This window comes from Trachinotus anak, unplaced genomic scaffold (genome assembly GCF_046630095.1).
Source record: "Trachinotus anak isolate AG129_WGS33_773 ecotype Australia unplaced genomic scaffold, CSIRO_AGI_Tana_v1 ptg000004l, whole genome shotgun sequence".
Classification (NCBI taxonomy): domain Eukaryota; kingdom Metazoa; phylum Chordata; class Actinopteri; order Carangiformes; family Carangidae; genus Trachinotus; species Trachinotus anak.
This window is the reverse complement of record NW_027273855.1, coordinates 4,304,943-4,332,446: the sequence shown is the minus strand read 5'-3', so window position 1 is coordinate 4,332,446 and position 27,504 is coordinate 4,304,943. Positions and strand designations below refer to the sequence as shown.

Here is a 27,504-nt window from a genome sequence, read left to right as displayed (position 1 = left end):
ATGAAGAGCCTGGACAAAGCTCCTGGGAGTGAAATTGATGGAGAAAGCAACAACCAAGAGCAAGAAAATCAATCTGAGGCATCCCATAATAAGAGTCCGCTTCTTTCTGATCCATGGAAACCATACCAACGGCCCCGCGCAATTGTCAAAGGTCAGACTGAAGTGGAAAATCATTAGAATCTGATCAATGCTGACCAAATCAATATATCACAGAGTAGCTATTTCGCAGCCAGTCTTCATCATGTTTGTGATACCACACTAGAATGAAAGTTTTATTTAATATTAATGTGAGGAAACAGATTATTGTTGAGTTCAAGGACAACACTATCAATGTGACTGTAGACTTACATTATAATGCCATTTAAATATCTGCATTAAGAGTCACTGGAAAACAGACTGTGAATACTGATTGATTTTTAAGGTTCATTAATATTTGTTAGTCATATCTAAGTATGATCTGCTACTGTTATTTTTCCCGCTCTTCATATGTGCTGTAATTTCAGTTTCATATGTTTTTACATTCTGTTAAATGACCTTCATTTGGTCAATGTTTTTCTTCTCTCTGTATCTCTGTATATGCATCTGGCCATATTCCAAATTAAGATCTCTGAAGTCTTACAGCCTGTTTCCACTGCAGGAGCAGTGAACAGCCCTGGAGCACAACATAACCTTCAGCTTTTAAGAACCTTGTGAGGCTTTGTAAAAGGTTGCGTTTCCACCCAAATTTTACAAACTACTTTCTTCAAAAAAGGTGACAATGGAGCGATCGGTGTAATTTTTATGAACTGTTTGATCAGTGGGTAAAGTAAGCAGTTGTAGGAAAGACAACAATGGAGGGAGTTTCTGGTGATATTGTTATCATGTTCTCTTTCGCTTTGTTTGCAAGGAGAAATCTGCTGGTTCACCTTTCTACTTCCAATGTCTGACTCCAGCTGCCTCCTCTTCTAATGGCCAGGAAGTGGTTTCTGTTATTCTTCTTTTGTAGCCAGTGCTGGTGGTGAGGATCTATAAAAGGCAATGTTAGTTGGTCAGTTGGTCAACCACTTTAGTCCAGACTGAAAAATGTCAACAATTCTAAGGACTGATGTAATTGTTTTTCCTCCAGATATTTATGGCACCCAGAGAATAAATCCTAATGACTTTTCATTTAGCACCAACAGCAGGTCAAATCTTTTACTTGTGAACTCATTACTCAAAATCTAGATTCCCAGATGATGTATTCTGACTTTGAAACTTGTATTAGTTCCCAAATGTAGCTCCAGCACAGAATTAAACGTATTCCTGGTTCCTTGGCCCGTCCACATATGGGCAGATTCTGGCTCTTACCCTCCCTATTATCTGACGGCTGCAAGATTTTCTGTGTGTGCCCAGAATCGGTCCAGATGGGGAAGTCGTGGCTGACAATCATGCTGTATATCGGCCAGACATAAACTGGGCCAGAACAAAACAAGCATGTGGCCCAAGAATGGGCCTGGATTTATTTTGCTACCTGTGAGGAAGATAACAGTGGAGACAAAAGCAATAAACAAGAGAGTGGTTATGTGTTAAATCGCGTTTTGTAAGTGCTTGCAGTGAAAAGGTGTTATTAGAGGGCTAGGGCTGGGTAAGTGGACACTGTCGGCCTATAATTCCCATTAATACCGTGCAGTGTGTGATAGTGGGCTCAGTCATCTAGCTTATCCTCCAGCCTATTCTCTCACAGGCTCTCTATTTTAGCATCAGTTCTAACCCAGAAATTGTCCCTTCATAAATTGTTTTTCACTTTAACGTATTTCTATTACCCTCACATATTTCTGAGACATAAATTAAACTGTAGGAAGGCTAGCCCACATTTTTGTGTCCACAGAGTGGCTGCTGAGGCTGAGGTGTTGTCTGGGAGCAGTGTGTGGGATAGAGTGGTATGGCTATGCTGCTCTAGGCATTTTGATGGCCTTCCTCAGCTTCTTCATGGACCTGAGTGTAACAAAGCTGCTGACAGGTAGAGACACACACATACACACACTCACACACACAGAACAAAGAACAGAGATGATTCATGTCTCTCTCTCACCTCATTCGTAGCTCACCGGTGGCTTTATATGAAGCTGGAGGGCAATAGTCTGCTGCAGTTCTTCTGTTGGACACTTTACCCATCATGCCTCTGTGCTGTCGCATCATCGTTCTCCCACAACGTCTGTCCCTTCTCCACAGGTCCGTCCAGCAACAATTTGCAAAAACAAACTCTCAGATTGGAGTAATAATTCTGAAACAATTCAACCTCAGTTTCATCAGTCTGTAAAAAATGTTCCCAGTAGTGTTGTGGCGTGTCGAGCTGCTCTTTGTCACACTTCAGGCATGATGGTTGTTTTTTTTTGGAGCAGCTTTGGTGACAGTGATGTCAACCAGCTGCAATGATTCCCAGAATTTAACCTGGCACCCACTTCTATGGAGAGTAACCACAGAACTAATTCATCTGCATTTGTAGACTGAAGTATCTATAGTTTGGCTCAAGTAATGGCGCTGTGACCACCTCTGCTCGTGTCAGAGGGCAGGGACAAACCACCTATGTGGCTGTTTAGGCTGGAGGACTGGTGGCTGGACTTGTGAGGCAGGGTTCACATCAGCAGATTAAAGTAGCTCTGACCCACACATCCAATCTGGTTTGAATGATTGATGTGATGTCATTAGGGATTCAAATACATTTTCCAGCCTTCACTGTGAAATGTCATTTTCAATATGAGCATGAGCAATATATTGATTTTTGTTTTATTAGATCAAATAGAGAATAGTTATGACTTAGATGAAGACCTGAGCATATTTTTTTAGACAAATTTATAAAGAAAAGAACATAAATCTGCAAAGGGCACATACTGTGTTTTTACCCCTGTATCTTGATTCTTCCTCGGTGTCTTTTAGAGTCATCTTTCTCTCCTATCTAAATGGCAATGAGAAAAAGTCAAGTGCGATCTTATCTTTAAAATTCAGTGAGTTGTAAAGGGAGACGTACATATGAAAAGTCAACTGTGATTTTATCTGGCTATCTGAGAATGTCATTTCAGAAGCAGGGAACTCTATTCTGTTTTTTGTTTTTTTTCAAATGTTGGTGTATAGTGGTGGTGAAGGCAGTGCTGTGCAGCCCAACACAACTGTCACAAGAACACAATGTGGTCCCTGATGCTGGCAGGACAGCACTAAAAAATATATGACTATATTAATGCAGGAGTACTGCAGATGCAACAATGATGTAAATATGATGCTATGTTTCATTTGGGATGTATTTTTCTCTCTTTCTAGTTAAACAACAATACTCACTCGATATCCCGCTGATATCTTCATCCTGAATTAGCAAATTTGAATGGATAAAGATTTTTTAATGTAGTTTTTCTAGCTTGCCACACCAGGGCAATATCATCTATTCAATGCACTCATAGTGTAACATTTTCTTATTATGAATATAATATCCTGGTGCATGACGACACAGTTTTTGTATATCACCTTGGCATTTGATAGCTATGGTGAGTGATAAATAGGCTAAACATAATACAAGCCAAAGCTATGACTTGACCTCCCCCACTTCAATCTATGTCCATCTCCTGCAGCCAGCTGTCCTGAAAAAAAGTGTCAGAGACCTTGTCGCAGTTTTTTCAAGCTTTTGGTTTTACTTTAAAACCATCATCAGGAGCAAGGAAACAACAGCTAATAAACACCAAGGGTACAGGAGTTAGGCTGAAGAGATTTAACAGCGACCACACAAATCTTTGGAGGCTTTAAAACCAATGTGCAAGGACATTTTATATCTGCAAAAGCTTCTTCAAGCAACGGCATGTCCAAGCGTTCTACTTTGACCATTTATGTCACTGTTATTGTATATTGTCCATAGCTGATTCTTATCCATATCAGTTGCCTCCAGCTTGGCCCCAAGCAGTGCATCCAACCTATCAGGACATCTCGCTGTATATGTTCACATACGGCAGAATTGGGTCCTTTTGAATGTCCACTTAACCTAGAAATCAGGCAGTGTTCGGTTTTGCCTGCAGAATAATAACCAGGACTCTTGAAGTGACAGTCAGCAGAGCCTCTGAAGACTTGTAGGATCCTTGGTGGATGTATAGAAGGAAGTTTTCTTGAAGTCCCACATTGTTATAAACTCTGTTCTGTTATGTTCCAGCCAGATGGATCAGTATTTCAGGTTTAATGCAGTTTTTTTCAAAACTCTTCTCTATTATTACAAAAACCATTTCATGCCATTAACTTTTTAATAAGACACAGTTCCTGATTTAAATTACTGGGACTGCAGAGCTTTTAGGCTTGTGACTAAAGACTTCTGATCCAAGTGATTTGTATGTCCCTATTCTTTTTTTAGAGTAACTTTCTTCTTAAATGTGTTGAATATCAGTGGCTTTCTTTGTGCCTCTGTTCATTTTTCATTTAGAGGCACTGTGCCTCAATGCTTTCAAATTTTTAAAACTATCTTTTAATTTGAACTATTTTCTGTAGAATATGCAATAATCAGGACTTTAGCAATATATGAGAGAGGAATGCTGCAGAGAGGCATCAGTTATGACAGCATTACATTACCAATCACAAACTGAATTATGCTTCATTTTCAATACGTGTTTTTTGTGCTGATTGTCCTTGAAATCTCGCAGAAGTGCTCTCCATCCCCGTTACCCTCTTATCAAATTATTCTGAAATCATTCCTGGATCCACTTTGAATAGCTTTAATTGAACTTTTTGATTGCTTTACTATGTCTGGGTTTCTTAAATAAAAGTCTTGTTGCTTATTTCTCCTCAGGCTCAGGGATACCGGAGGTGAGAACCATGCTGACCGGCATTGAAATGCCTCATTATTTGTCTCTCACTAATATGTTTACCAAGTTCCTGGGCCTTATCTGTACACTGGCAGCCGGCAGCACTGTCTTCCTGGGCAAAGTGGTGAGAGACGTGTCACTTTAATTGTTTGCCATACAAAATATGGAGCTATTCTTTAAAAATGTGTGTTTATCATCAGGGTCCATTTGTGCATCTTTCCATCATGGTGGGAGCCTATCTGAGCAACCTCTGCACTCTTATACGAGCCAATAAGAAGGTAAAGTAATGCAAAAGTAGTGCTGGGACTACCCACATTTCTAGTTGTACAATTATTTAAACCATTTTACTTCTTAAATCCTTCAGCTGTACTAATCAATATTTATATTAACAATGCATCAAATGACCATGTAAACCCTCATAAGAATAGATCATTTGAACCTCCTATAGTTCATTTTTTTGTTTTTTCACCCTGAAACTCTTGTTGAGTTTTAAAAAATAATAATAATACAAAAAAAAAACCAAACAAAAAAAACAACAACAAACACACAAAAAAACACATTTGACATGCTGTAAAACACAGTTCTAAACTAATGCTGATGTTGAGTGTGTAAATTCACTCTTAAAGGTTCTGTAAACGATCCTCACTGCCTTTAGATATTATGCTAGACCACCAGCATCTCAGACTAAAAGAAATGCTTCATTGCTCTGACCCCCCGCCTCCTCTCCAATCACATTCTCAGTCAGCAAGGTGTTAGGAAGCCCAGTGAAAGCGACATTAAAACAAACAAAAGAAGCTCATCTGAATGAAATTACTGTGTACACAACCATTAGCCCACGCTAGCATTGCTGGGATATGCTCCACGGTCGTGCTGACAGTTAGCCAGCTAGCGACAGCAACATTTGCAGAACACATTCGTAATATGGGTCACATCAAGTCAGCCAACAGTATCATGCTACTGCAGCCAGTCACTACTATTTAAAACTCAATAGAAATAGAAATAGAATTACCTGGCACTGATGTGTGAACTCGTTCTTGTTCATTTTTAAGTAAAAGTCTCACACATTTTATTATTAAAGATTTATTATTAGTAATTAAATGCATTTCATGTGTAAATATAATATTGAAATATTGAAAAGGTAAATATTCCTTCACATCTCAGTAGAAGAAAAGGCACAGTTTGATTCATAGAAACTGGAGAGACAGTGACTTTTCTCCCCAAGATATGGAACAATAAGGAAGAAAATCATAATGTGTGTTATTGTGACTTTCAGTGGCATATAAAAAGTTCACATCATTAAATGTTACATTATAGATTCTTTGTCTTTTAGGACAAAGCAGCTGGAGAAATGCTGGTTGTGGCTGCTGCAGTCGGAGTAGCCAGCTGCTTCGGAGCTCCCATCAGTGGTAAGAGAGTCGCTGCAGGTTCAGCATTAACAACCAATGACGTTTATGTGTCTACTTGTCTATCCCTCCATCCTTCTCACACCGGGCTGGTTAATGCGTTTCCTCCATAACCTTTGAAGAGAAAATAAGCTTCACATATTACCTCATCCCTTTTATCCTCCCTCACACCTCTGCTCCTCCATCATGTTTTCTTTTCTCTCGTCTCTCTCTCCTGCGATCACCTCTGCTCAATATTTCGATCCTCTCACCTCACTGTTTAGTTTTGCAACCTTGCTGGGGGTTCAGCACGTCAGGTTCAGACTCCATTTGCACTCAAAATTCAAACTGACTTACATAAAACATTAATCTATAACATCTGAATTATATGCACATTTCTATATTATATTATTATTAGACTTATTTTTGCACACATTTAGGCAGCAGAACTGTTACTGTTGTCTCAAGAGTCCTAGCCTTCATAATTGATATTTTCTGATGTTTTTCTGTTGTACCCTTGCCCCTCCCCTCCCCTCCTCTCCTCGTGCAGGTGTCTTGTTCAGTGTGGAGGTGATGTCTTCTCACTTTGCCCTGAGGCATTACCTTCCGTGTTTCTTTTCAGCCGCCTGCGGGGCATTGACCTTCCGCCTCTTCTCAGTGTGGAGTGGAGATGGAGGTAATGAGGCCCTGATCGCCCCCCTATGGTCAACAGGGAGAAGGTTCACTTTAGAGTCAATGGCATCTTAGCCTGAAGAAAAGGGCCACAAACCCCATAACATGACATAACCTAACATCAAAGATTTTATCAAAGAAACGTCTGATTGATGCACCAGCCAAAAGTACATGGACAACCCTTCCCACAGCCTTTTCTGTCCTTCTCGTCTGGGCTGTTTTTCAGGGTTGAGCTACTTGTTTTCAGTCAAACCTTAATGCTCCAGCATACAATGTTTTTTTAGACAGTAGTGTGCATACAACTTTGTAGCAACAGTTTTGGGGAAAGCCTCTTCCTGTTTCCTACATATACAAAGCCAGACTGACAAAGTTTAGTGTGATAGCAAATCCCTGTTACAAAATGTGGAGTAAAGTGATCCAAGGAGACTGGAAGCTGTTATAGCAGCATATTAATGCCCATGGTTTTCATTCAACAATCACATATGGCTTTGATGTTTGGTGTCCACAGACTTTTGACCATATAGTGCACATGCTGAAATCAACAGACAGCCTTAACCATTTTAAAATGCCTGACAGTATATTTTATTCTTCAAGTATGCTTTATGCTGAAAAGCATGGTCATATTAAAATGCTAAAAATGTCAAACTGTGTTTGGTTTAAGCATTTTTCTCCCATGAGAAGGTCAACTGACACAATACTTCTTTAAATTTTTAATTTAATGTTATTCTTTGGTTATTTTAGCTTCTCAGTTATGTTGACAGCTAGGTTAATACTTGTCAGGACAATGACAGGGAACATCAGCTTTGGCAAAATTAGCAGAAATACTACACAAGGATGACAGTAAAATATCTTCAATAAAGTGAAGGAAATTTGATTTTTCAAGGCTGTGGGAGAAATCAGAGGGATAACAATAATTTGTATTGTGTCCTCAGAGACTCTTCAGGTGCTGTTTAAAACTAATTTCCCCACTTCTGTACCTTTCTACCCACTGGAGATTCTACTGTTTTCTCTCCTGGGGTAAGTTTATTTTTGCAGGCATCTGCATAGTTAGACAAGTCCTCTATTTATTCCTGTCTTACAAATAAGAACTGACATTAGGTATTCATATTCATATCAGTCACAATAAAAAGCCCTTTGACCAGTTCTGTTGTGTTTTCCTTATTTTCTACTTGGCATTTAGTTTTTTTTTATTTTATTCATTCAATAATTTCCTGTCTCCTCCCCCTCTTCATGACTTCTCCAAATCTAATGACTTCTGCTGCCTGGGTTAAAATAAGCCTCTCGTCTCTCACTGTGGATTCAGTTGGCTTTCTGTCTGCAAACAGGCTGCTGTGTGGAGCTGTGAGCTGCTGCTACCTCTTCTGCCATCGCTGGATCCTGCAATTTACCAAAACAAACCCAGTCTGCATCAAGATGCTGACGACAGAGTGAGATTTCAATCCTTTCAGTTTGAAAACCATACTGTGACGCAGTGATGAGTCACCAGCTGGATAAGACAGAGCTTGGGTGGAGTATTGACTCAAGCTGATTCATGGGCCAGTGCCCCAAAAGACACAGTTTGTTCAGCTGAGGATAATTCACATTACACTAGAACATCTTGAACTTTCTTACTCTAAAATCCATTTTACCATACTGGTGTTTTGCAACAACTTCCAAAAAAGAAAATATGATCAGTGATTGAAAAGGGAATTTCAAGCGACATTTAAATGATCTAAATATCCCTAGACATCCATACTCCTAAAAAAATCTATTTTTTTAAATAGATGCAAATCTGAGTAAGGTAATTTGTTGTAAATCTAAAAAGATGAGATTGGAAAAAGAGGAGAGAAGGTCTAGTGCTAATGTTTATTCTGATGAGGTAACACAGAGCAGTGAACAGAAAACTTTTTCAATTTGAATGACCAAAACGAGAGTGACGTTTAACGATGGTGCGTGTATTTGTGAATACCTCTCTGCAGGAAGGGCCTGTACTCAGGCATGGTGGTCTTCCTCCTGGCGTCTGTGACATATCCCCACTGTGCTGGACAATACATGGCTTCTAAGGTGGGAATCAGCAGCCCCTCGTTTTTGTGAGATGGAGCCACATGTGTAGATTAGTAATGTCAACAAACATTACTAATCTACACAGCAGCATCATCCAAAATTACATTCGGATGCTGTGTAACGTCAGTCTGTATATTACATGACAAGCCAGGCATTTTGTAAATACTCACTAGTGAACAAAATGTGTATTAATCTCCAGCTGAAAATAGTCCCCAACAAATGTATCATTTGCCTGAGTTTGACTAACGTTTCCTAGAAACTACTGATAATCATTTCATTTTAACTTAATTATGCAGTCTGATATGTTTGCCTTTTTCAGTTTAAAAAAAGCAATGACATTTTCAGTAGCAATCGAAGCTGCAGTGGGAGCAACGTTAATGCAGTCGTTGTTTCCTTAAGTCAATTTGTATATCATTGTAATTTATAGACAAATCTATCAAATCCAGCAGTGTCTCGATTTTTGCAACTACTTTCTGTCACAATTTCCCTTCTGCAGCACAGGAGAACAACGTTCACATTCTTAATCCTGCATATTTAAAAATCTCTGACTAACTCAATGAGTCAATAACCAAAAAACCCATTGGAATCACTGAAAAACTTGTGTATGTGGGTACCAATTTAGAGGTTAGGAAGAAGGCTAAACTCCCCCACTGTGAATGAAATTACTTTGCCTTTTTTAGCCAAGCTCTGTGGCTCTGTGGATGACAATGTCAGTCTGTAACTTGGTTGGTCGACGTTGCACAACTGTGAATCAGACTGATGTATCTCTGCAACTGTTGCATGAACCCCAGATGTATCTTGCTAATGTGCTGAGCTAAAATTTAAACATTTATTTTAATTTTAACATTATCTTCTATATATTTTCATGTTAGCATTGTTAGCATGGCTGTAGACTCTTTATCCTTGTTTAAAATCTAACTTTGTTTTCCTCACCCAGTTTTAAAAATTCACATTGTCACTCAGTAGAAACAAATAGACTTGGGCTGAGCGGGTAGAGAAATTAGAAAGAATGCCACAAAATACAAAATAACACTGAGTTACCTTTTAGTGTTGACATCTTGATTTATATTAGCTTTTCTTGTATTCAAAAAGTAATCTGAATGATCGTAATCCCCCTCACAGTACACCATGAGGCAGCTCCTTTCCTCCTTACTGGATAGCAGGCAGTGGAGCTCTCCATCCCATAATGCCTCCGTGCAATTAGGGCCCGAGCTTTTATTGGAGTGGACCTCATCAGGGACCCCGGTCTACCTCTCCTTGGCTTTCTTTCTGCTTATGAAGGTACAAACAATACAAAAACCAATTAAGGATCCTTTTATCTCTGTCAAGCTGCACTGATATCCACCAGGAATCATAACAAGGCACCAGGCTCAGCTACGCTCTCCTCTTGCTCCTTTGGGTCACAGTGACCCATAATTGACATACAGTGATTGACATTTTCACAATAGAGTAAGCGAGCTAAAAACTGTTTAACCTTTGAGGCTGACATCTCTTGTGATGCCTGATGCTCACTCACAGCAACAATACAGGTGGACGGATGGATTTTGTGATTGTTAACAGCGAGAAATCTCGCAGCCGGCCAACTAATGACTGAGTCACTGGTATCGATGACAAACCCCATCAACCACTCACATCTCTATTCTCAATTTGTGCTCTAAGCGGAAGTTTCCATTTGTGCATTGCGAACAGTCTCTTCTAGCAGTCAAAGTAAAAGATCTCTGCTGCTTTAAGCACTGAGTCACTTTTCCAGTAGAATCCATTTACCATGACAGCTTTTGCTCCCATCACCCCATGCAAAGGTGGAATGGACATGATTCAATATTTATTTGTGCAAAACTGAGAGCACTGCAAACATTTCCCTGCACACAGACTGACAGTGACTCATGTGTTGTGTTACATGTGCTATAATTGAGCTGTTGTGGCTGTTCAGATGTCTGTGTCTCTCTTGTTGGTTCTGAGATGTGGATGTTGGTCCTGGCCTGCACTCTGCCTGTGCCAGCTGGATACGTCATGCCAGTGCTTATCTATGGTGAGTGACAGGGAAAGAACTTGGACAACCTTATTTTGCAGAATAACTGAATGGCTCAAGTTTTAATTGAATAATGAGGAACTTGTCTCATTGCATTATCTTATCAGAATGTGAAAACTCTGCAAGGTGTTTCCTGGTAGATAAAAAAAACTCCTCTGGTGTGTGTTTTTCTCTGTTTTCTAGGAGCAGCTTTGGGCCGTTTGCTTGGAGAAGGAGTAGCTGACGTGATTTCCACTGGAGAGACTTCAGGCCAGCAGTGGGCTTCCATAAATCCTGGGGGCTACGCTCTGGCTGGTAGAAAAACAGCTTTTTTTGGTGTTAATAGCAATGACATGTAGTCTTGTGCAGTGTTTATCTCCCTCTTAGATGTGAATGAATATCAATATTATATAATGAATATTGCACTAACCAGTGTAAGTATTTTAGCTATAAATTTGATCATAATGTAAACTTATCCTAAGAAAATGTAAATATTTAGTTTCCCCAGATTTTCATATCAGGATGTGTATGAAACAGTATTAACCCCATTGGGTTAATTGTACATTGGGGCCCACACAGTGGTCTCAGCAGTATCAGTACCTTAAGCAGCACCTTAATATTGTAATGCTAGTTACTCGTAGCATTACCTATAAACCTAGTTCCTATCACTCCACCATCTCAACCATCACTAACTTTACAGGCAAAGTGAATAATGTAGTTCAAAATATTCATTACTGAACAGAATGTATTATATAAGCTTTGCCTCTGTACTGTAGTTACAATTATCTCACGTAATCTCTCGATAAACGTGAGAAAAATAATGTAATATACTAAATAAATCTTGACAAAAATAAATCTCATCTTGCAATATGTTTTCTTCCTTGAAGGTGCAGCAGCCCTATCCGGGGCTGTGACACACACCTTGTCCCCAGCTCTCCTGGTGATAGAGCTAACTGGCCAGTTCAGCCATGCTGTACCAGTTCTCCTCGCCACCATCCTGGCGAATGCCCTGGCTCGCTCTGGGCACCGCCCATCTTTCTATGATGCTCTCTCTATCAGCAAGAGGCTCCCACACCTGCCCTCCCTGAAGAAGGCCTGCCCTCGGTGAGCTAACCCCTAAACCCCTGACCACGTTGCCCCATGCAAACACTGAAGCACTATGTGTTGCAACGGTGGGCTATGTGCTCACAGCTGAGCATGATAACACTTTAATATATGTGGTGATGACAGGCCTTTGGCATTTTCTGAATGAACAGCTGAAAATGAAGTCCCATAATCCTAAAACAATGTTCTTTTGTCAGACAATGAAAATTCTCATGCAGCACATTTCTTGTTTTCCATGGAACATGAAAGTTTGAGGGAAAAAGGAGAAAAAAGATATCTGATTTTTAGGTACACCGATGGCTAATGATGACACTTTTAATTTGTTGATTCATCAGTGGTTCAAATGTTGGATGGATGCCACTTAATTTGTGAAAGATATTATGGATCCCAGAAGAAAAATCCTAATGACTCAAATAGAAGCAGCTATTGATCAAAAAATTCCAGTTGTCAAATATCTCAGTTCATCACAGGGTAACTCAAAAACTAATCACTGAATTCCTGTTGGCCTCAGCTATACTTTGAGATCTAAGATAGCATGCTAACTTGCTAAATGTTAACATATAACCATAGCTGTCAGATGCCATCGTGCTAATATGTGAAATATTACATATGAGTACTAAAAGTGTCACGTTAAGCAGCTAACAACAGGCTTTTTTAAACTGTAGAGCTGAGTCTGAGCCACAACCATTTTGATTACAGCAACATGTCCTTTCTCCAATCACCACACACAGGACAAACTTTAAATAGTTTCCCCTATTAGTGGTAATTATGTAAAAATTGTACTTTACTCTACACTCCTCTTGTTCCCTTAGATTAATTGACCTTTTCAGAATAAAGTTAGTGAACTAAAAGCTGTTTAACATTAGGGACTGAAAAGTCACTGCAGGTAAAAGGATGGATTTTATCATTTTTAACAGCTAAAAAATCTCGGCAGCCAACCACATACTGGCTGAGTCACTGTTACTGATTAAAAGCCCCATCAGCCACCCACATATCTATCACTTTCAATTTGCGCTCAGATGGAGGAAAACCACACTAACAATTGCGAGAGCAGACAGAAAAAAATGGCATTTTCATTATATATGGACATTTTTGCATTGAGAGCAGTCGCTCACACCTGTAAAAATAAACCACCTCTGATGCATTAAGCTCGCTGACAAACGCACTTTTTCCAGACAGAACATTTGCCAGGAGGTTCACCCACTACAACAGTGAAGTGTAAATGGGAAAGTGTGAAAATCCAACAATGTTGTTTCTTAGTGTGGTCTTTTTACTAATATATGAAGGAATCCATAGGCCACAATGTATAATGGAAAAAGTCCTCTGCTATGTCTCAACATACAGTTGTATAACCAGTGTTGTTGGTGCAGCATCAAAGGGACATTTTGAATGATAATCAGTCACATTCCTCAACAGGTTTTCTGCCATGAGTGATTACCCACTGAGTACAAATACAGAACTAACTCATTGTGGCTGAAGGTTAAATGGATAATTGTATTTAAATGAAGATCTTTTTTTCATGTAGGGTGACCAGAGCCTGCTAAGAAATGTAGTCAAGATGTAAAATGTCACAGCAATCAAATGAAATGAACATGTTCCCTGAATAGACGCATGTCTCCCTGCTGCCTTGGTGATAGCAGTGAGCAGCCCTGTTGGCTTTTCCTTCCAAATCTGTCTGTCACTCTGAGAGACAAAATCAGCCCATAGGTCGTTTGTGCAGGTTATTATCACCCATAGTTACGTTTTGTTGTTAGGTGATATCTAGAGGCAAAAGTAATTATGACTTTAGCAAAAGGAAAAGTGCAGTGATGTAGTTTATAGATGAAGACCACGTCAGGGGGAGGTTGGGGTGAATGTGGGGGTCAACAAAACACAGGAATATGACACAGGAGAGCGGTGTTTGATTCCCATGTGAAATTAGCAGTTTATGTTGTTTCTATTATCCATGAGCTAACCACGCTGTTATTATTGTTACTATAACAACAAAGATCATCTAATGTTGAGAAAGTAGCGTGATAATAACCATGAGCGATATTATAGTAACCATGGAGACGGATGTAAGTATGCCGCCTCTCTCTGTGTGTTTATTATTGTAACCGTGACAACCAAGGTCATGTACGCCCATCGTTGTAGGGGAGACGCTCCTATGGGTCGTATCAGAGGGTTGAGAAAAACGGTCTGCGTGGTTGTTCAGGTTGGAGGACCCAGACTGGATTCCAGTTTAGATAGGAATCAAGATATCATCACCCACAGCTCCTTGACATCACCCACAGGCTGAGATGACTTCGAGTTTTCCTCTGACTGACACCTCAAATACATCTCATGGATCATATTTTAGTCTGCTAAACACCTAAAACTACTTGAAATTATTTTTGGAATAACAAAAACATCTTCAGTGCTGGTTTGAAGTTCTTCCCTGTGACTGTGCACACAGCAGGAACTGCACCAGCCGACATTATACAGCACACTGGAGCAACCTCACGACCACAGTTTATTGTTGTGTGCTCTTGTTTGTGTCTGTGCACAAAAATGTCAGCTCCTCTTTTGTTGCCAGCATTAAATCCAACCCTTAATTTTGTGAATTCCTACGACCCTAGAATAGTTTTGTCAGAGCATTAACTTGATAAAAAAGAATTATATGAATACTGAATTGTTGTCAAATTATATATTGCACCTGTTCATTTCATTTAACCTCAGCTGCTTTTGTTCCAGGCGTGACATGAGTCATCTCTTTTGCAGGCTTCCCTCCACCCCAGTTGGACAGGTTTTGGGAGCGAAACCAGTGCATCTTCAGAAAGCAGCTGGGCCAGCAGAGGTTCAGCGTGCTGTCAACACCAGCACTGAAACACGAGTCCCTGTGGTGGACTCACACGGTCTGCAGACAAAGATATTTGATTACCCCCCAGTCTTGTAGCGTATGAATCATATTCTATCTAAATCTTTTAGCAAAAAAATAAAATATATTTTAGAGTTTGGAATATTTGCAAAATCGTTAGCATGATCCCTAAGAAAAACTGTAGACCCACACTGTTTAAACACAATTATGACAACACACAGAGCCCCTGAAAAGAGAAGAAAATGAGAGAAATAATGAAAATTAAACTGTTGCAAAAGTGATTCAGGAGTGTGAAAGTGCCTCACTATAGAGCTGACAAGTGTGAGAAAACAGTCAATCGGCCAGCTGAGCCTTTTTGCAGCAATCATGTAGATGAATTTTTAAGTTTGCAACAGGCGGCTCACGGCCCACTAGAGAGTTGTGCTCGCTCTAAACCGCATCACCAACTGTGGCAAAGAAAATTGATTTGCTCTCCTCTCTCCTGTTGAAGAGTCGCAGATTTTACTGGGGTTTGTTCTTCGATCAGAGCTGCTGATGTTCCTGCGTCACTCTAAGACTGAGGTGAGAGGCTGGATGCAGTCAGACGGGTAGCTGCAGAGTTCAGAGGGAGGTGGAGGAGTGAGCTGCCTGATGCTGTTTAAAAGGCAGGCCATGTCTTTGCTCCGACTGAACGTGAAACAGTTCCAAAAAGAGGATGGGAGCAGGATGTACAGACAGACAGGGTTGCTGGCTGACGTCAAAAAAAAAAAAAAAGCAAATTTCTTGACACCACACATCCATTTTAAAACATCGTGCAGTGACAGACAAATACTTGAGGAGAATAGAAAACAGATTTATGAGGCTGTTGCGGCACCCCAGGCATACACCAAAGAACGTGTGAAATCAGTTTTAACAGCAAATCACAGTTTCTCAAGTCATTCTGAGTGCTGTTGCATGAAAAGCATTCATCTGACAGAAAGTGAATCTGTTTGTGCTCTTCTTCAGACTCTGGAGAAACATCTGGATGAAGTCTGCTGCATTCACCCAACCTCTGTCCTGTTATCGCCTCACAGCACTGTTCAGGAGGTAGGAATGACATTAGGTTAGAGCAATTAAAAGGAATAGTTCAACACTTTTATCTGTTTTCTCTCTGATAAGAAGATCTCATGTCTGTGCATTAGGTATGATACTGAAGCTGGGAGGCAATTGACTAAATAACTTAATATGAAGACTAGAAGTAGGAGGAAGCAGCTACCAACACCCATAAAGCTCACTTTGTTAAACTCATACACAAACAGAAATGTAAAAAACATAAATAACTGGATTTACTGTTGTTTGTCACAAAATACTTATAGCACATTGCTCCCACTAAAACTGCAAACAGTTGTTTTTACATTTCTGTTTATGTACGACGTATTTTTAGGTGTATTTTTAATGCTGTTAGATGCTCAACTTAATAGTCATAACTTGTCGATGTTGTTTCAAACTTGTGGTTTAACTACAATCAACCGATCTTCTCATCTGACTCGGGAAAAGAAAGCAGATGAGCATTTTTCCCAAAATGATAAGCTTTTTTTTTTTTAAGTCTGTAACTTCAAATCAGTTTTCTTGCATGTCCTCGCAGGCCCTTGGTGCTCTGGTTCTAGCTGGAGCCCAAACCTTATTCGTCACAGAGAGAGGACGGCTGGTTGGACTCATCACATGGCCGGAAGTAATGAGTGTTTTTTATTTCATATTCATTACATTCACACTCACCGACACTCACGAGTAAAATCTTTGCTGTTATCTTGATGATTTTGTCACATTCCATTCATACACACTTTGCAAACAAGACCACGTCCCTCTATGGATTAGTTCATATTATGCAGGGCATGGGAGGCAAAATGGATACTTATGAATTCAAAGCAATTTCTTTCCCTCCCTCCTTCTGTCCATCCCTCCTTCCCTCTCTTTCTCTATTTTCTCCTCCAGATGAAGAAAATATTAGAGGACTTGGCCAAAGAGATCTAAGCAGTGACACACAGGAAATCAGCACATCCTCTGACCTTTTTTTAAAGCGAGCATGCATCCATCTTTGTCTGATTAGTTTGTAGCACAAGACTCTAATAATGATATCACTTCAGTATTTGCACACATGCTCCTGTAATAACCATTTATCACAGCTCTTCGTCTTGCCTTTTTTATTGTATTTAGCAGGATCACGTCCACTGTGGAGACACTGCCTCAATCAGTAAACAGCACTGCGTGACACAGCAATATTAACTGTGTCTACACAGAATGATGAAAACAAAAGCCTGTGAAATAGTTTGTATAGCAATTAACACAATAAAAACCTGCTGGTGTGTGTTTACTGCTAAACCACAATTGATAATGAGTATCACCCTTCCCCTCAACACCCCCTATAGTAAAATATTAATAGAGCCACATGGAAAGTGTTTATAATTAATGGATTTTTGGTCTTTCTTTTGGGAGATAATAATACAGATACAGTTCCCATATTTCGGGGTCTTTAGGGGATGTAAACAGAAGTATAATGTCAGTTACTGACCTGTGGCTAACAACTTGAGACCCAATTTTAAAGCCTATACATTTGAGCAAATTGAAAGTATTAAAAATATGTCAAATCAGCCATCAATAGTTCCTGTTCATCACATCTGTGTTGTTTTGTCACTGTGGAAAACTCTCAGGCAAGCTGCGGAGATTTAAATATTTTCTCTATGACTATGACTAAGCAGATCTGTGAATGTTTATGTGTAATGGAAATCTGAAATAGTGATATCTCTGAGAAATAAGTCACATTGAACCTAAAATTATGACTCAGAGAAGGAGTACATGTTTTGAACCAAATTACTGCAATGGTACAATGGTGTCAGAGACACTGCTGCAGCTCCAGCTGCTGCCTGTGTAGATTAACTGGCCAAATCAGTGGGCTTAACGACAATAAGTGATAAAATAGTAGGTTTAAGATTGACTTTTTACCTTCCAAACAGACACGGGTTTCCATTCATGTCTGTATGAATTGAATGAACTATGAAAATAATGTCGTGGACAGCTGGGACTGCAATTTTAAGAACTGTACATAAAGGTATTCCTACAAACATCTGAAACAGAGTTGTACATTAAAGCTGCTATGTGTAGAATTTGTGCATTTCTGATTTTGGCATTCCTCTGGTGGTAGCATTGAGGGGAAAAAAAGAAACAAAAAAAAAAACCTAGAAATGCTGACTGATTTCTCACAGACACATCAGGAATATGCCAAGTGTTGCCTTGGTAACGAGGTTCCTGCTTGGCTTAATCAAATCTTGAGTGCAGTCCACATTATCATTAGTGCTTTTTTGGTGTGATGATTAAAACCAAAGAAAATGGATAATCATAAATAAACATCACCAATCAAAAGGAAACATTTTTGTAGTTGGATGAACCTGCCAAAAGAAAACAGGTAAAGAGAAAGTCTTCAGCGACAAAAATGGCAGGAAATCACAAATGAAATAAAATTTCCACATGGTTTTCTCTGTCTAAAAAATACTCTTTATGACACATCCTGTGCATCAATTAAAAATAAAAGTTTGTCATCCTATGACCTTCCATTGTGTTTGTTGCTTATTATGTTGTTTTTCCGTTGGAGACATTTTTGTTTTCATTGTTTTGGCCATTATTTCTATCTATTATGAAAATGTTGTACTTGCTAAGTAATTGTTGAGATCTCTACACTATAGACTTACAAAATAAAAGCCAGGTTTTAATAAACTGGAATTAGTCTTGAAAAAATTCTTTCAGAGGAATTATTATCTAAGACAGTGGTTCCCAAGCTTTTCCAACTCATGGCCCACTTGAAAATCTCAAAAAGGTTGTTGGCCCACATCCTCCCCCTCAACAATACAGAAGCCAAATAATGTCTCACAGCACTTTTTATTTGAATGCTAACAATCTGATATGAAACTGAAAGCAGGGGAAGCTAAATTTTTCTTTTTTGTTTGACAGGGGAGAGATCACTTGTCAATTCACCGTCTGTCTCTTGACTCTCTTTACTTTAATTCTCCCTGTCGCTAATCAACTACCCACTTTGATTCTCAAGTTTTTTCCATGGATGTAAACTTTCAGTGCACAATCAGATCGAGATAGCAAACAAGTGTATGATGTGGTCCAGCAGTAACGACATGAAAGTTAACTGGCTTATCACAGTGACAGGCCTTAATAGAATAAAAAAACATCGAAGAGAGTTTTTCTACATATTTAATGTCTTTAATGATCATTTGTTTTAAAATATTGTTTATGTTTTTACATTATAATTTTATTTTATATTTTTTTATACATCTTTTAAACTTTTCAGTAAAGATGCTGGTACTGTTTTGCAAAAGATTTGTTGGCCAACTTGCAGTACCTTCAAAATCCACCAGTGGGCCCTGGCCCACAGGTTGGGAACCACAGATCTAGGATGACATGAATTACATTTATGCAGATCACTTTCTCAGGAAATTACAAGTCAGCTAAAATAGAAAATTGTGTGTAGTTTCCTGATGTTTCCAATGGTCAATATCATTTTTGATAAACCAATCATGCTGCTTTTATGCACCTACAGTATTTCTCTAAACCATTAACCTATAGACCAACCCAGACACAACGATACAATAACCTCCAGGTCGTCAGAGGGTAACATTCAGGTATCATTCACTTTATTTTACTCTGTCACATGTAATTCTCACAGCACTGCTGCTGCACTGAGGCACTGATTAGACCTGAAGTCAGTTTTCTGCTCTGCCGGAGGGTTTTGTTTCACGATGGCAGTGACCACTCTCACCATGCACAGTCTTTTGTTCTGTTTTATCCACATCAGTTGAACACCATTCAGAGTTGCACTGAGATAACAACAGCCACAGTGTGCCACACAATACGGCTCTGCTTTGTGTAAACCTGCGCTACACAAGAAGACCATGACAGGTAACATTAACACCTCCAGTCTCCAACCATCTCTCACTCTCAAACACACAGGCATGCTGACATGCGTGCTGACACGTTGTGTGTCCTCCTCCCTCTGTTTTTCGTACACTCATCTTTTCTCTGCACTGCCCCCCTGCACCCGTCGCTCTCAGACAAAAGAGTGTGAATAATAGCTAATCACAGTTGGGAATGAATGCTTTTCTTTATAACAGACTCAGATGAGAAATCTCAAAGGAGACACATTTTCAGTTTCTTTGGTGAGGTCTTCTATGTGGGTTGAACTTCACATGATTGTGCCATAGCTAAGTTCATCTGTTCAGTCTGTCAATGTGAAAGAAAAAGGGATCCGAACAGAACAGGACAGATTTATACAGCACATATATTAAAATTCACAGTTCAGTTCTACATGAAATATGAAATTGCTCAATGTACAATGAATAAAAAATTAAAATGTAACAGTGGAACTATATACATTCACAAAGGTATATGTTTCAACCGGGGAGAAAATACTAAATGGAGTCTCTGTACCCGAAGACCAGGCTCTTAAACCCTTCCAGACAAGCCATTTGAGATTTTGTCTCAAGATATCTCACAGATGTCTGCTATTATATCTTTTTTTTTCTTGAATCAGTCACTGCTGGTGGTTGAGACTCAATTCCTCTCAGAGAGGCTCATTTTAGAGATTGCCATCAAGATTGCTGGCTTGTTTTCCTGCAAAGCCTAGTTATAAAAAACATCATCCTCGGATAGCGAGCTGCTGTCTACGTGTCGGACAGCAGCCTCTGCAGTCACAGTGCTTCTGTCCTCTAAGGGATGATCTCTGTCGCGCTGACTGGTTGACGATGGGGAAATGGAGTCAACCCGTGGCTGAGGGATCAGGCTGGCCGCCCTGTTGTTGCCATAAGTCTGGGCATGGATGCTGTACAGGTGCTGGGGAATGCCGACGCTTCCGCCGTCCAGCAGGAACTGAGACAGGAAGTGGCTCTGTGCTGCTAAGGAGGAATAATGATACAGCATCAGCTTATTGAAGACACTGAAAAATGATATGATCTACACAGAGGAAAACAGTGATGCCTGGGGCCTCATAGGGTGTAGAGATTTTTGAAGCTGTAGCTCGTCACATTGTGGTACATTACAGATGCACTCGGTGAAAAAGGTGCCATTGCTACGAACCAGCTGCTGCACTTCATGTAGCTTTATATTATTACTTATCTATTATCTATTACTTTTATTTACATTCCAGACCTTTGCTTGAGGACCCCTGCTATATACTGTGCTCATACTCTCAATAAGGAGTATGGCTGCTTGAGGGCAAAAATAAGATGTGCCAGTGCTCCAGCGGTTTCAAGTGTAGTGTTTTCACTGGTGAGTAGCAATGAAAACAAAACTAAAATCAGACTAGAGGCCTCAAAATGCCAAATCACTGGACTCCAAAAAAAACCTTACCACTTGTGGGTCAAGGACTGAGGGTGTCACCAAGGGCAATTACATGATTTAACCTAAATCATGGGTATTTCTTCTGTATTGTGGCCGATGGACTGTGGTTGTATGAGAGGCCAAGTGGGTCATGTGGGGTGAAAAAATAGTGCAGTCAATTAGACACTACCTTTCATACACACAACACTTACTAGGCCTATTCAACTCAATCCAAGACACTTTATTTGTCCCCAGTGGAAAATTTAAAAGGCGTATAGAGTAGACACAAAAAAAGATGTATATATGTATATAGCACTTAGTTGTACATATTGGGCAGAGTAACATCATGCTGTGTGTTATATGCTGTATATTGCCATTACGGTCAAAGTAGATATGAGGTTGATTGGAATATGGTCAAATGTTGGGCTGAAATGTTGGATGTGTTGGAAGTCGAAATGTTGGAAAGTCGACAGGATTCATCCTCTCGAGACCCTGAATGTGTGTTTCTCAGACGGACCACTATCCCTACAGCCATGTCAGTAGTGTGGCTAATAACTGAGCCAAAATGTCTGCAAGGTGATGTCATGAAACCTATTCTCCTTAACTCTGTCCGCTTAAATAGGGCTGCTTAATTATTGGGGACCTGCTCTATGACGCCAGGATGCTTTCAGAAATTATATTTGCAAAATGTTGTGAATTATGAATTAATTCTGTTATCTGTTTTATTTTGTCTCCATCATCAACATAAAAGAAAAGGCACCTGGGTAAAATAAGGACCTTGAGATTACAGTCGGTCAAACCCTGACAGACTCACTCAGCAGAAATGCATTTGTTTTTTAACCATTTCCCCTTGTTCATTATTCACATAGAGAAGATAAAACGGTTTCATTTTTTTTGGTTCAGACACAGGGGGACTGACAAATTTTGCAGAAGACCCTTTGGAATTTTTTTTTTTTTTCTTTTTTACATGACCAACCTTGTACGCTGGTGGAGGGCTGCTCTAAGCTGTCGTTCATTGACCACACATCCATGGACGCCTCAGCCAGGGCAAACTGCTCTGCCACTCCTGTGAAACAAATGGCACATAAACACAATCTGTGGTGCTTTTCTTGGAAGTTGACCCCCACCCCCACCCCATCCCACCCCCCGCTGTTTTTCACCATATGTACCAGCATCACAAACTAAGGAAAATCCAATAAGTGCACTACATTTGAGTCACTGTCACGGGAAGTCTTAAGGGCTATTGATTTTTGTAGACGCTCCCTCTGCCCAGTCCAATTGAATAAAAGTAATGCCCAGAGGGATCTGAGCGTCACTTCATCTCCACAGACCACATCTTGTTTTTCCTGAATTAAATCCACGCGTCTGTCTCACCTGCAGCAAAGCGAGCCTCCTTGATCTCGTCCGTCATTTGGGAGTAGAATTGTTCATCCTCTTGCAGCTCGGCTCCCACCCCCCCCCAGCCTCCTCCTTTACCACAGGCCCCTCTCCAGCCGCCCCCACGTCCCCCGGCCTCGCAGCCTCCACCCCAACCCTTCCACTCAATCAGGTGAGCAACTCGCCCCTGGGCCATTGCCGTCGGCTTGGTGATATGCTCCTTTATCGTGGCCACCAGACCTAAATAAAGGGAGGAGAAGGAGAGATATATTTTGATAAAGTGGATTAGATGAAGGACTGGAAAGACGGGATATACAGTGAGTGTGGTAGCAGAGGGAAGAGGGAGATGATTTCAGGAAAAGGTGAAATGCTAGGCTGCATGAAATGGCGTACAGTAGAAAGGAAGAGAAGGGCAAAAAATGCCACAGCAAGGGAGTGGGATATGGAAATGGAAAAAGGTGATACACTAAATCTGGAGATGGTTGTACTTCAGAAGGAATTCTACATTTTTAGCATAATTCAGTCTTTGAAAGTGAGCATTTACTCTTGATTTGCATAACCTGAACCATGAAAAGAAGCATTTCTGCTGCTGCCGACTGATATAGAGCTTCACAGAGAACAAATTGGAGGAGACTGAAAATGAGAGTGTTACAGCGTGGTGAGGTGATGCAAGGTGATTTTGGACAGAATTGCACATTTTCTTCTTTATTACTGACAGCACCTCTACAGCACTGAACTCAACAGGACAGAGGAAACTCTTCAGCGGACACAGGGTGAAACTTCTAACTTCTGAAATAAAATGTTTTTAGACAGCTCTGATGGAGGTCTGTATTTACTCCAGACAGTTTCACTGTATAAACCTGCACTGAGTGAGTGAGTAACAGCGGAAGTGTTACTACTATATGTGTAGTAGATTAGATCCTGAGCAATCCTGTTGCATAACAGCACTGCAGGTATTTAATAAACTCAAAACAGATTGGTTGGCCATCTACTTGCTGCCTGCTACATTATTTCACCACATTTTGTCATTTGTACGAGCATCAACGAAACCTTGATATGCATCATCGAGTCCTTGGCTGTTATCCTCCGTTATTGACTGACAGCCGGAAGATTTTCTGTGCGTGCACCAGAATTGGTCGAGATGTGGAAGTATATGGGCCAGATTCAGGCCGTGGAACCAGGCGTGTACTAGACCAGAAGAAAACAAGCATGTGGTCCAAGTATGGGCTGGATTTATTTTGCTATCTGGAAAAAAAGAAGCATATTTCCCTGTAACAGCATAGAAAGCCACAATATTGATCCAAATTGAAGTCAGATCACCTTATAACTAGCCTACAAGCAGTAAACAATAATTTTCTATGTAAAGATATAGTGGAATAATTCTTTCTCCACTGAACAAACCACTTTTTGGTCTAAAGGGGCTTTTGAGACAGGAAGTAAGAAGAGCAGAGCACAGGCAGACTGGCCAGACAACCCATTCAAATCCCAGTCAGCTGGGGGCCAGTCAAAACATTATTAACCTTTGTAAGTTTTTACTGGGCCCATTAGTGTATTTGTGCAACCAGTCCCAGTGGATAAGTCCAAGGCTGAACTTCTCTGCTGGTCAAACCACGGAGCCAGTATTGATCTGCGTTTATCCATGATGGAGAGCCCTACGAGCTGCTGTACCTGTAAGTAATTGTTTTAGCAAAGTCTCTCATTCTTTAGAAAAGGTTTCTGATTATTAATGTTTTAGAGGACTTTTATTTTGTCAGAGTGGAGGGAATGGGCTTCATTGAATATATTATCAATATCAGTGTTACTTTTTATTTTCTTTAAAATGTGTTTTGAGCACTTTGAATTCACCTTAACAAATTATCTGACCCACCGCCATAAACTAGGATAACCTTTCCAAGTGTGTGTGTGTGTGTGTGTGTGTGTGTGTAACATTCGTTCTGTCGTTCCACAGTCGCTGTGATGCGAACCGAACGTCCACGCAACACCCACACCTGCTGTGTGTTGCTGCCGTCGCCGCTTCAGCCCCTGGTCGCGCAGTTCATTCAGCGCAAACCTGCTGAAGAAACCAGACTCTTCTCCACGAACAGCGACCAACTGCTGGATCTGCTTCGCCACTGACCTATTCCTGCCTTCGTGAATCGAAAGTAAGTAAATGTTTCACACATTAAGTAAGCAGGGCAACATACTTGCTGCTTACTGAATGTGCATTGCACATATGAATATGTAATATAGTAATTTATATATATATATACAATATAGTAAAACCATCTCTGGTTAAATTTACAGGCTATTCTACTGAATTGGTAGAAAACAAAACTGCTGTCCCTGAACCAAAAACCGAATTTAAAAAGCATTTAAGTGTGGAAATCTTTGATGTTAACTAAGGTCCTCCTATTATCTATTGAAACCCAAGATAATATCTGAGATAGCTGTAAGTGTAATATCTGTAAAATAATCATTTACAAGGTACTTTCAATTGGAAGGAGGCAGCTCCCAACCCTAACCCCTGAATTTCAACAATTTCAATGATACTGAAATGATTTTGAATATGTACATCTCCTGCATAGACCGAAAAGTTTCTAATTGTACAAAAAAATCCAGTCCCACAATTCATAACAATTCGTATTTTTTCTATTTGATGTCAGGGTTAATTAAATTAGATGCACAGCCTAAAGGTTATACACCCGTATTTAACTCTGTTTCTGTACTTCAATGCATTTTTAAGTCACTTGCCTGAGCCTTAACATATGTTTAAACTTAACTTTAAACTTAAGTGATAATATATTATCATAATATATGAAGATATATTAGTAAGTTTATACTTATTCAACAACTTAACTCTTCTGTGCCAAGATAAAACTGACACTTAGATGAATGAAACAGACATAAGGTCATTTTCAGATCTGATGCTGTAATATTGAACCAGTCTTCATTAGGATGGATTTAGGAAAATTCAAGCCCTTACATATTAACAAGTCTGTTGTATGAGTGACTATATTATGATGTGATTATTGATATTAGACACAAAAAAAGAGCTCAAACAATAATATAAAGTCTCCCCCATCTCCTTCATTTTACAGTCATGTTGCGAAGAAGCATTCGACTGGAGACTTCACAATACTTCGACACCAACGGAGAACCATCAATTTCCTATAGGGAGACCATGTACAGGTAAGCTGGAGGTTGTGTGTATGTATTTGTGTGTCACTGCCATGCTGTGTGTGCACTGTGCTTAACACAGTCACCTGTTCTCTCTCATACATCTTCAAAGCTCTGGCTCTTCTTCTCATTTTCATGACATCCAGGGTTTTCATAAGGCGCAAGACTCGTTGCCTTTCTCAGCCCGAAGGAAGAGAGGCCTCCAGCAAAAGGCGCTTTGTCCTCTGTATAATCCCCCTGTGTCTCGGTCAGTGATCTCTCCTTCCGTAACAATTCAATCAGCACGAGTTTCAGGTTGTAAAAGAGAGTAAAGACATTTAATGTTGTGATTCCTGGACATTTACAGGAAGTTTCCATTGTTCTCATGACAGAAATGAATCTTTTTAGTGCCCATGTTTAGGCTCTCACAACACTTGGTTAAGACTGGGGGAAGGTTGTGGTCTGCTTTAAAACAAATTCAGTAGATTAAATGCTGTGCACACAATTTTGGACATGAACAGATGTGAGACTGTGCTGTTTGAACAAAACATCCCTGAGCTGTTTATCCCATGCTTGGTCTCTCTCCATCCATCAGGACTAGCATACTTGACTTTCACCCTGAACACCTACTTTCTGGATTCAGGACTCTCAGAATCACCTGTCCCCCCTGCCATCCAGACCACGGTATGACCCGCAGAAGCAGCTTGACTTTCTCTTTAAAATAGAAACTTCAGAGAGTGAAAAGATATTCTCATCTACACGTGAAACACACACTGATGTAGACATGTCAACCTTCCAACGCTCAGTTAATGTCGTCTCACTTACAGGACCCAACTGCACTTGGCGAAGAGATGGAGAAGCAAGTGAGAGAGATGCAGGGCGAGCTGCTGAGGTTAAAGAGGCAGATGAACTACCTTCTTCCAGTTGCAGACATTTTACCCAACTTTGCTCTGGAGTCGCTCGGTGAGACATCAAAATCACCTTCATTATCTTCATCTGACAGAGTGTTATTCACATCTGTACTTCCTAAATTTGAGACTGATTTCTCACTTTGTTTCTGTGTGTGTGTGTTTCTGTGTGTGTGTTATTTGCAGGAGCAGAAGTTGTACTTCATCTGTCATCAAAAGCGTACCAGACACAAGGGACATCCGTGAGGTTTTTTGGAATACCTATAATGCAATCACTGGTACACCCAAGGACTGTTATTCAGGTAGAAACTACAAACACAACACAGACCATATATATGCTATAATTGTATATATACTCTTCTTTTTTTACACATGCAACACGCTGCTTTTCACTCTCTGTCTCCTCAGGGGCACTCACTTCTTCCGGGTCGCTGCTGGGCATTTGCAGGTGGCCAGGGACATTTGGTCATCACCCTCTCCCAGCCAATCACCATCAGCCATGTGACACTAGGTCACATTTCAAAGAACTTGTCCCCAACTGGCACCATTACCAGCGCCCCCAAGGAGTTTTCTGTCTACGTAAGTTCACAAACGTATCATTGTTACACTGCTGACTTCCTGTGCACCACTCAATTTAATAACTGATGTCTGCCTCTTTATTTCTATCAGGCAATGGAGACTTTAGACGATGAAGGAACCCAACTAGGAATCTTTCTTTATGACCATGAAGGGTGCCCTGTACAGACTTTCAAAATAGCTGTGAGTGTTACACCATGCCATCAAACACATGCACATGCATTTTTTATATTTTACCCACAAGATAAAATATTACAAGGGTTACAGTTTACATTCCTTGTTTTATTCACCATATCCCTGATTTTCCACCCTATCATTTTTACTGTCACTCATTTTTGAC

General features: G+C 40.1%; 3 protein-coding genes across 4 annotated transcripts in view; 2 read left to right on the top strand and 1 right to left on the bottom strand.

Moving 5' to 3' along the window:
- On the top strand, positions 1-18,442 carry clcnk (chloride channel K). Its single transcript, XM_071474961.1, has 19 exons — positions 1-151; positions 1,847-1,978; positions 2,062-2,190; positions 4,775-4,914; positions 4,991-5,068; positions 6,121-6,196; positions 6,723-6,848; positions 7,777-7,861; positions 8,170-8,271; positions 8,803-8,887; positions 10,010-10,168; positions 10,847-10,916; positions 11,100-11,210; positions 11,783-11,999; positions 14,739-14,872; positions 15,326-15,396; positions 15,820-15,900; positions 16,439-16,525; positions 16,786-18,442. The coding sequence occupies exons 1-19, from the start codon at positions 1-3 to the stop codon at positions 16,822-16,824; spliced, it is 2,073 nt and encodes a 690-aa protein (XP_071331062.1). The 3' UTR covers positions 16,825-18,442.
- fam131c (family with sequence similarity 131 member C) overlaps positions 18,343-27,504 on the bottom strand; it is a 22,780-nt gene continuing 13,618 nt past the window's right edge. Inside the window, exons 4-6 of one of the 2 annotated variants that reach the window (XM_071475338.1) lie at positions 22,543-22,785; positions 22,145-22,234; positions 18,343-20,741 (exon numbers count right to left, since the gene is read on the bottom strand). In XM_071475338.1, coding sequence (XP_071331439.1) covers positions 20,473-20,741; positions 22,145-22,234; positions 22,543-22,785 — 602 coding nt within the window. In that variant the 3' untranslated portion in view covers positions 18,343-20,472. Of the gene's footprint in view, positions 20,745-22,144; positions 22,235-22,542; positions 22,786-27,504 lie in introns of both variants that reach the window. The other variant, XM_071475337.1, reaches the window with a different exon arrangement.
- LOC139619920 (SUN domain-containing protein 2-like) overlaps positions 24,374-27,504 on the top strand; it is a 3,721-nt gene continuing 590 nt past the window's right edge. Inside the window, exons 1-8 of the mRNA XM_071474988.1 lie at positions 24,374-24,686; positions 25,623-25,713; positions 25,848-25,948; positions 26,276-26,364; positions 26,508-26,643; positions 26,775-26,890; positions 26,997-27,167; positions 27,258-27,347. Coding sequence (XP_071331089.1) covers positions 25,625-25,713; positions 25,848-25,948; positions 26,276-26,364; positions 26,508-26,643; positions 26,775-26,890; positions 26,997-27,167; positions 27,258-27,347 — 792 coding nt within the window. The 5' untranslated portion in view covers positions 24,374-24,686; positions 25,623-25,624. The remainder of the gene's footprint in view (positions 24,687-25,622; positions 25,714-25,847; positions 25,949-26,275; positions 26,365-26,507; positions 26,644-26,774; positions 26,891-26,996; positions 27,168-27,257; positions 27,348-27,504) is intronic.

Excerpts from the sequence above, each read along its gene's own strand:
- clcnk (XM_071474961.1), top strand. The coding sequence starts at position 1 with ATGAAGAGCCTGGACAAAGCTCCTGGGAGTGAAATTGATGGAGAAAGC. Across the intron at positions 12,000-14,738 it reads CTGAAGAAGGCCTGCCCTCG|GCTTCCCTCCACCCCAGTTG; the intron begins GTGAGCTAACCC and ends TCTCTTTTGCAG. Across the intron at positions 14,873-15,325 it reads CCCTGTGGTGGACTCACACG|AGTCGCAGATTTTACTGGGG; the intron begins GTCTGCAGACAA and ends CTCCTGTTGAAG.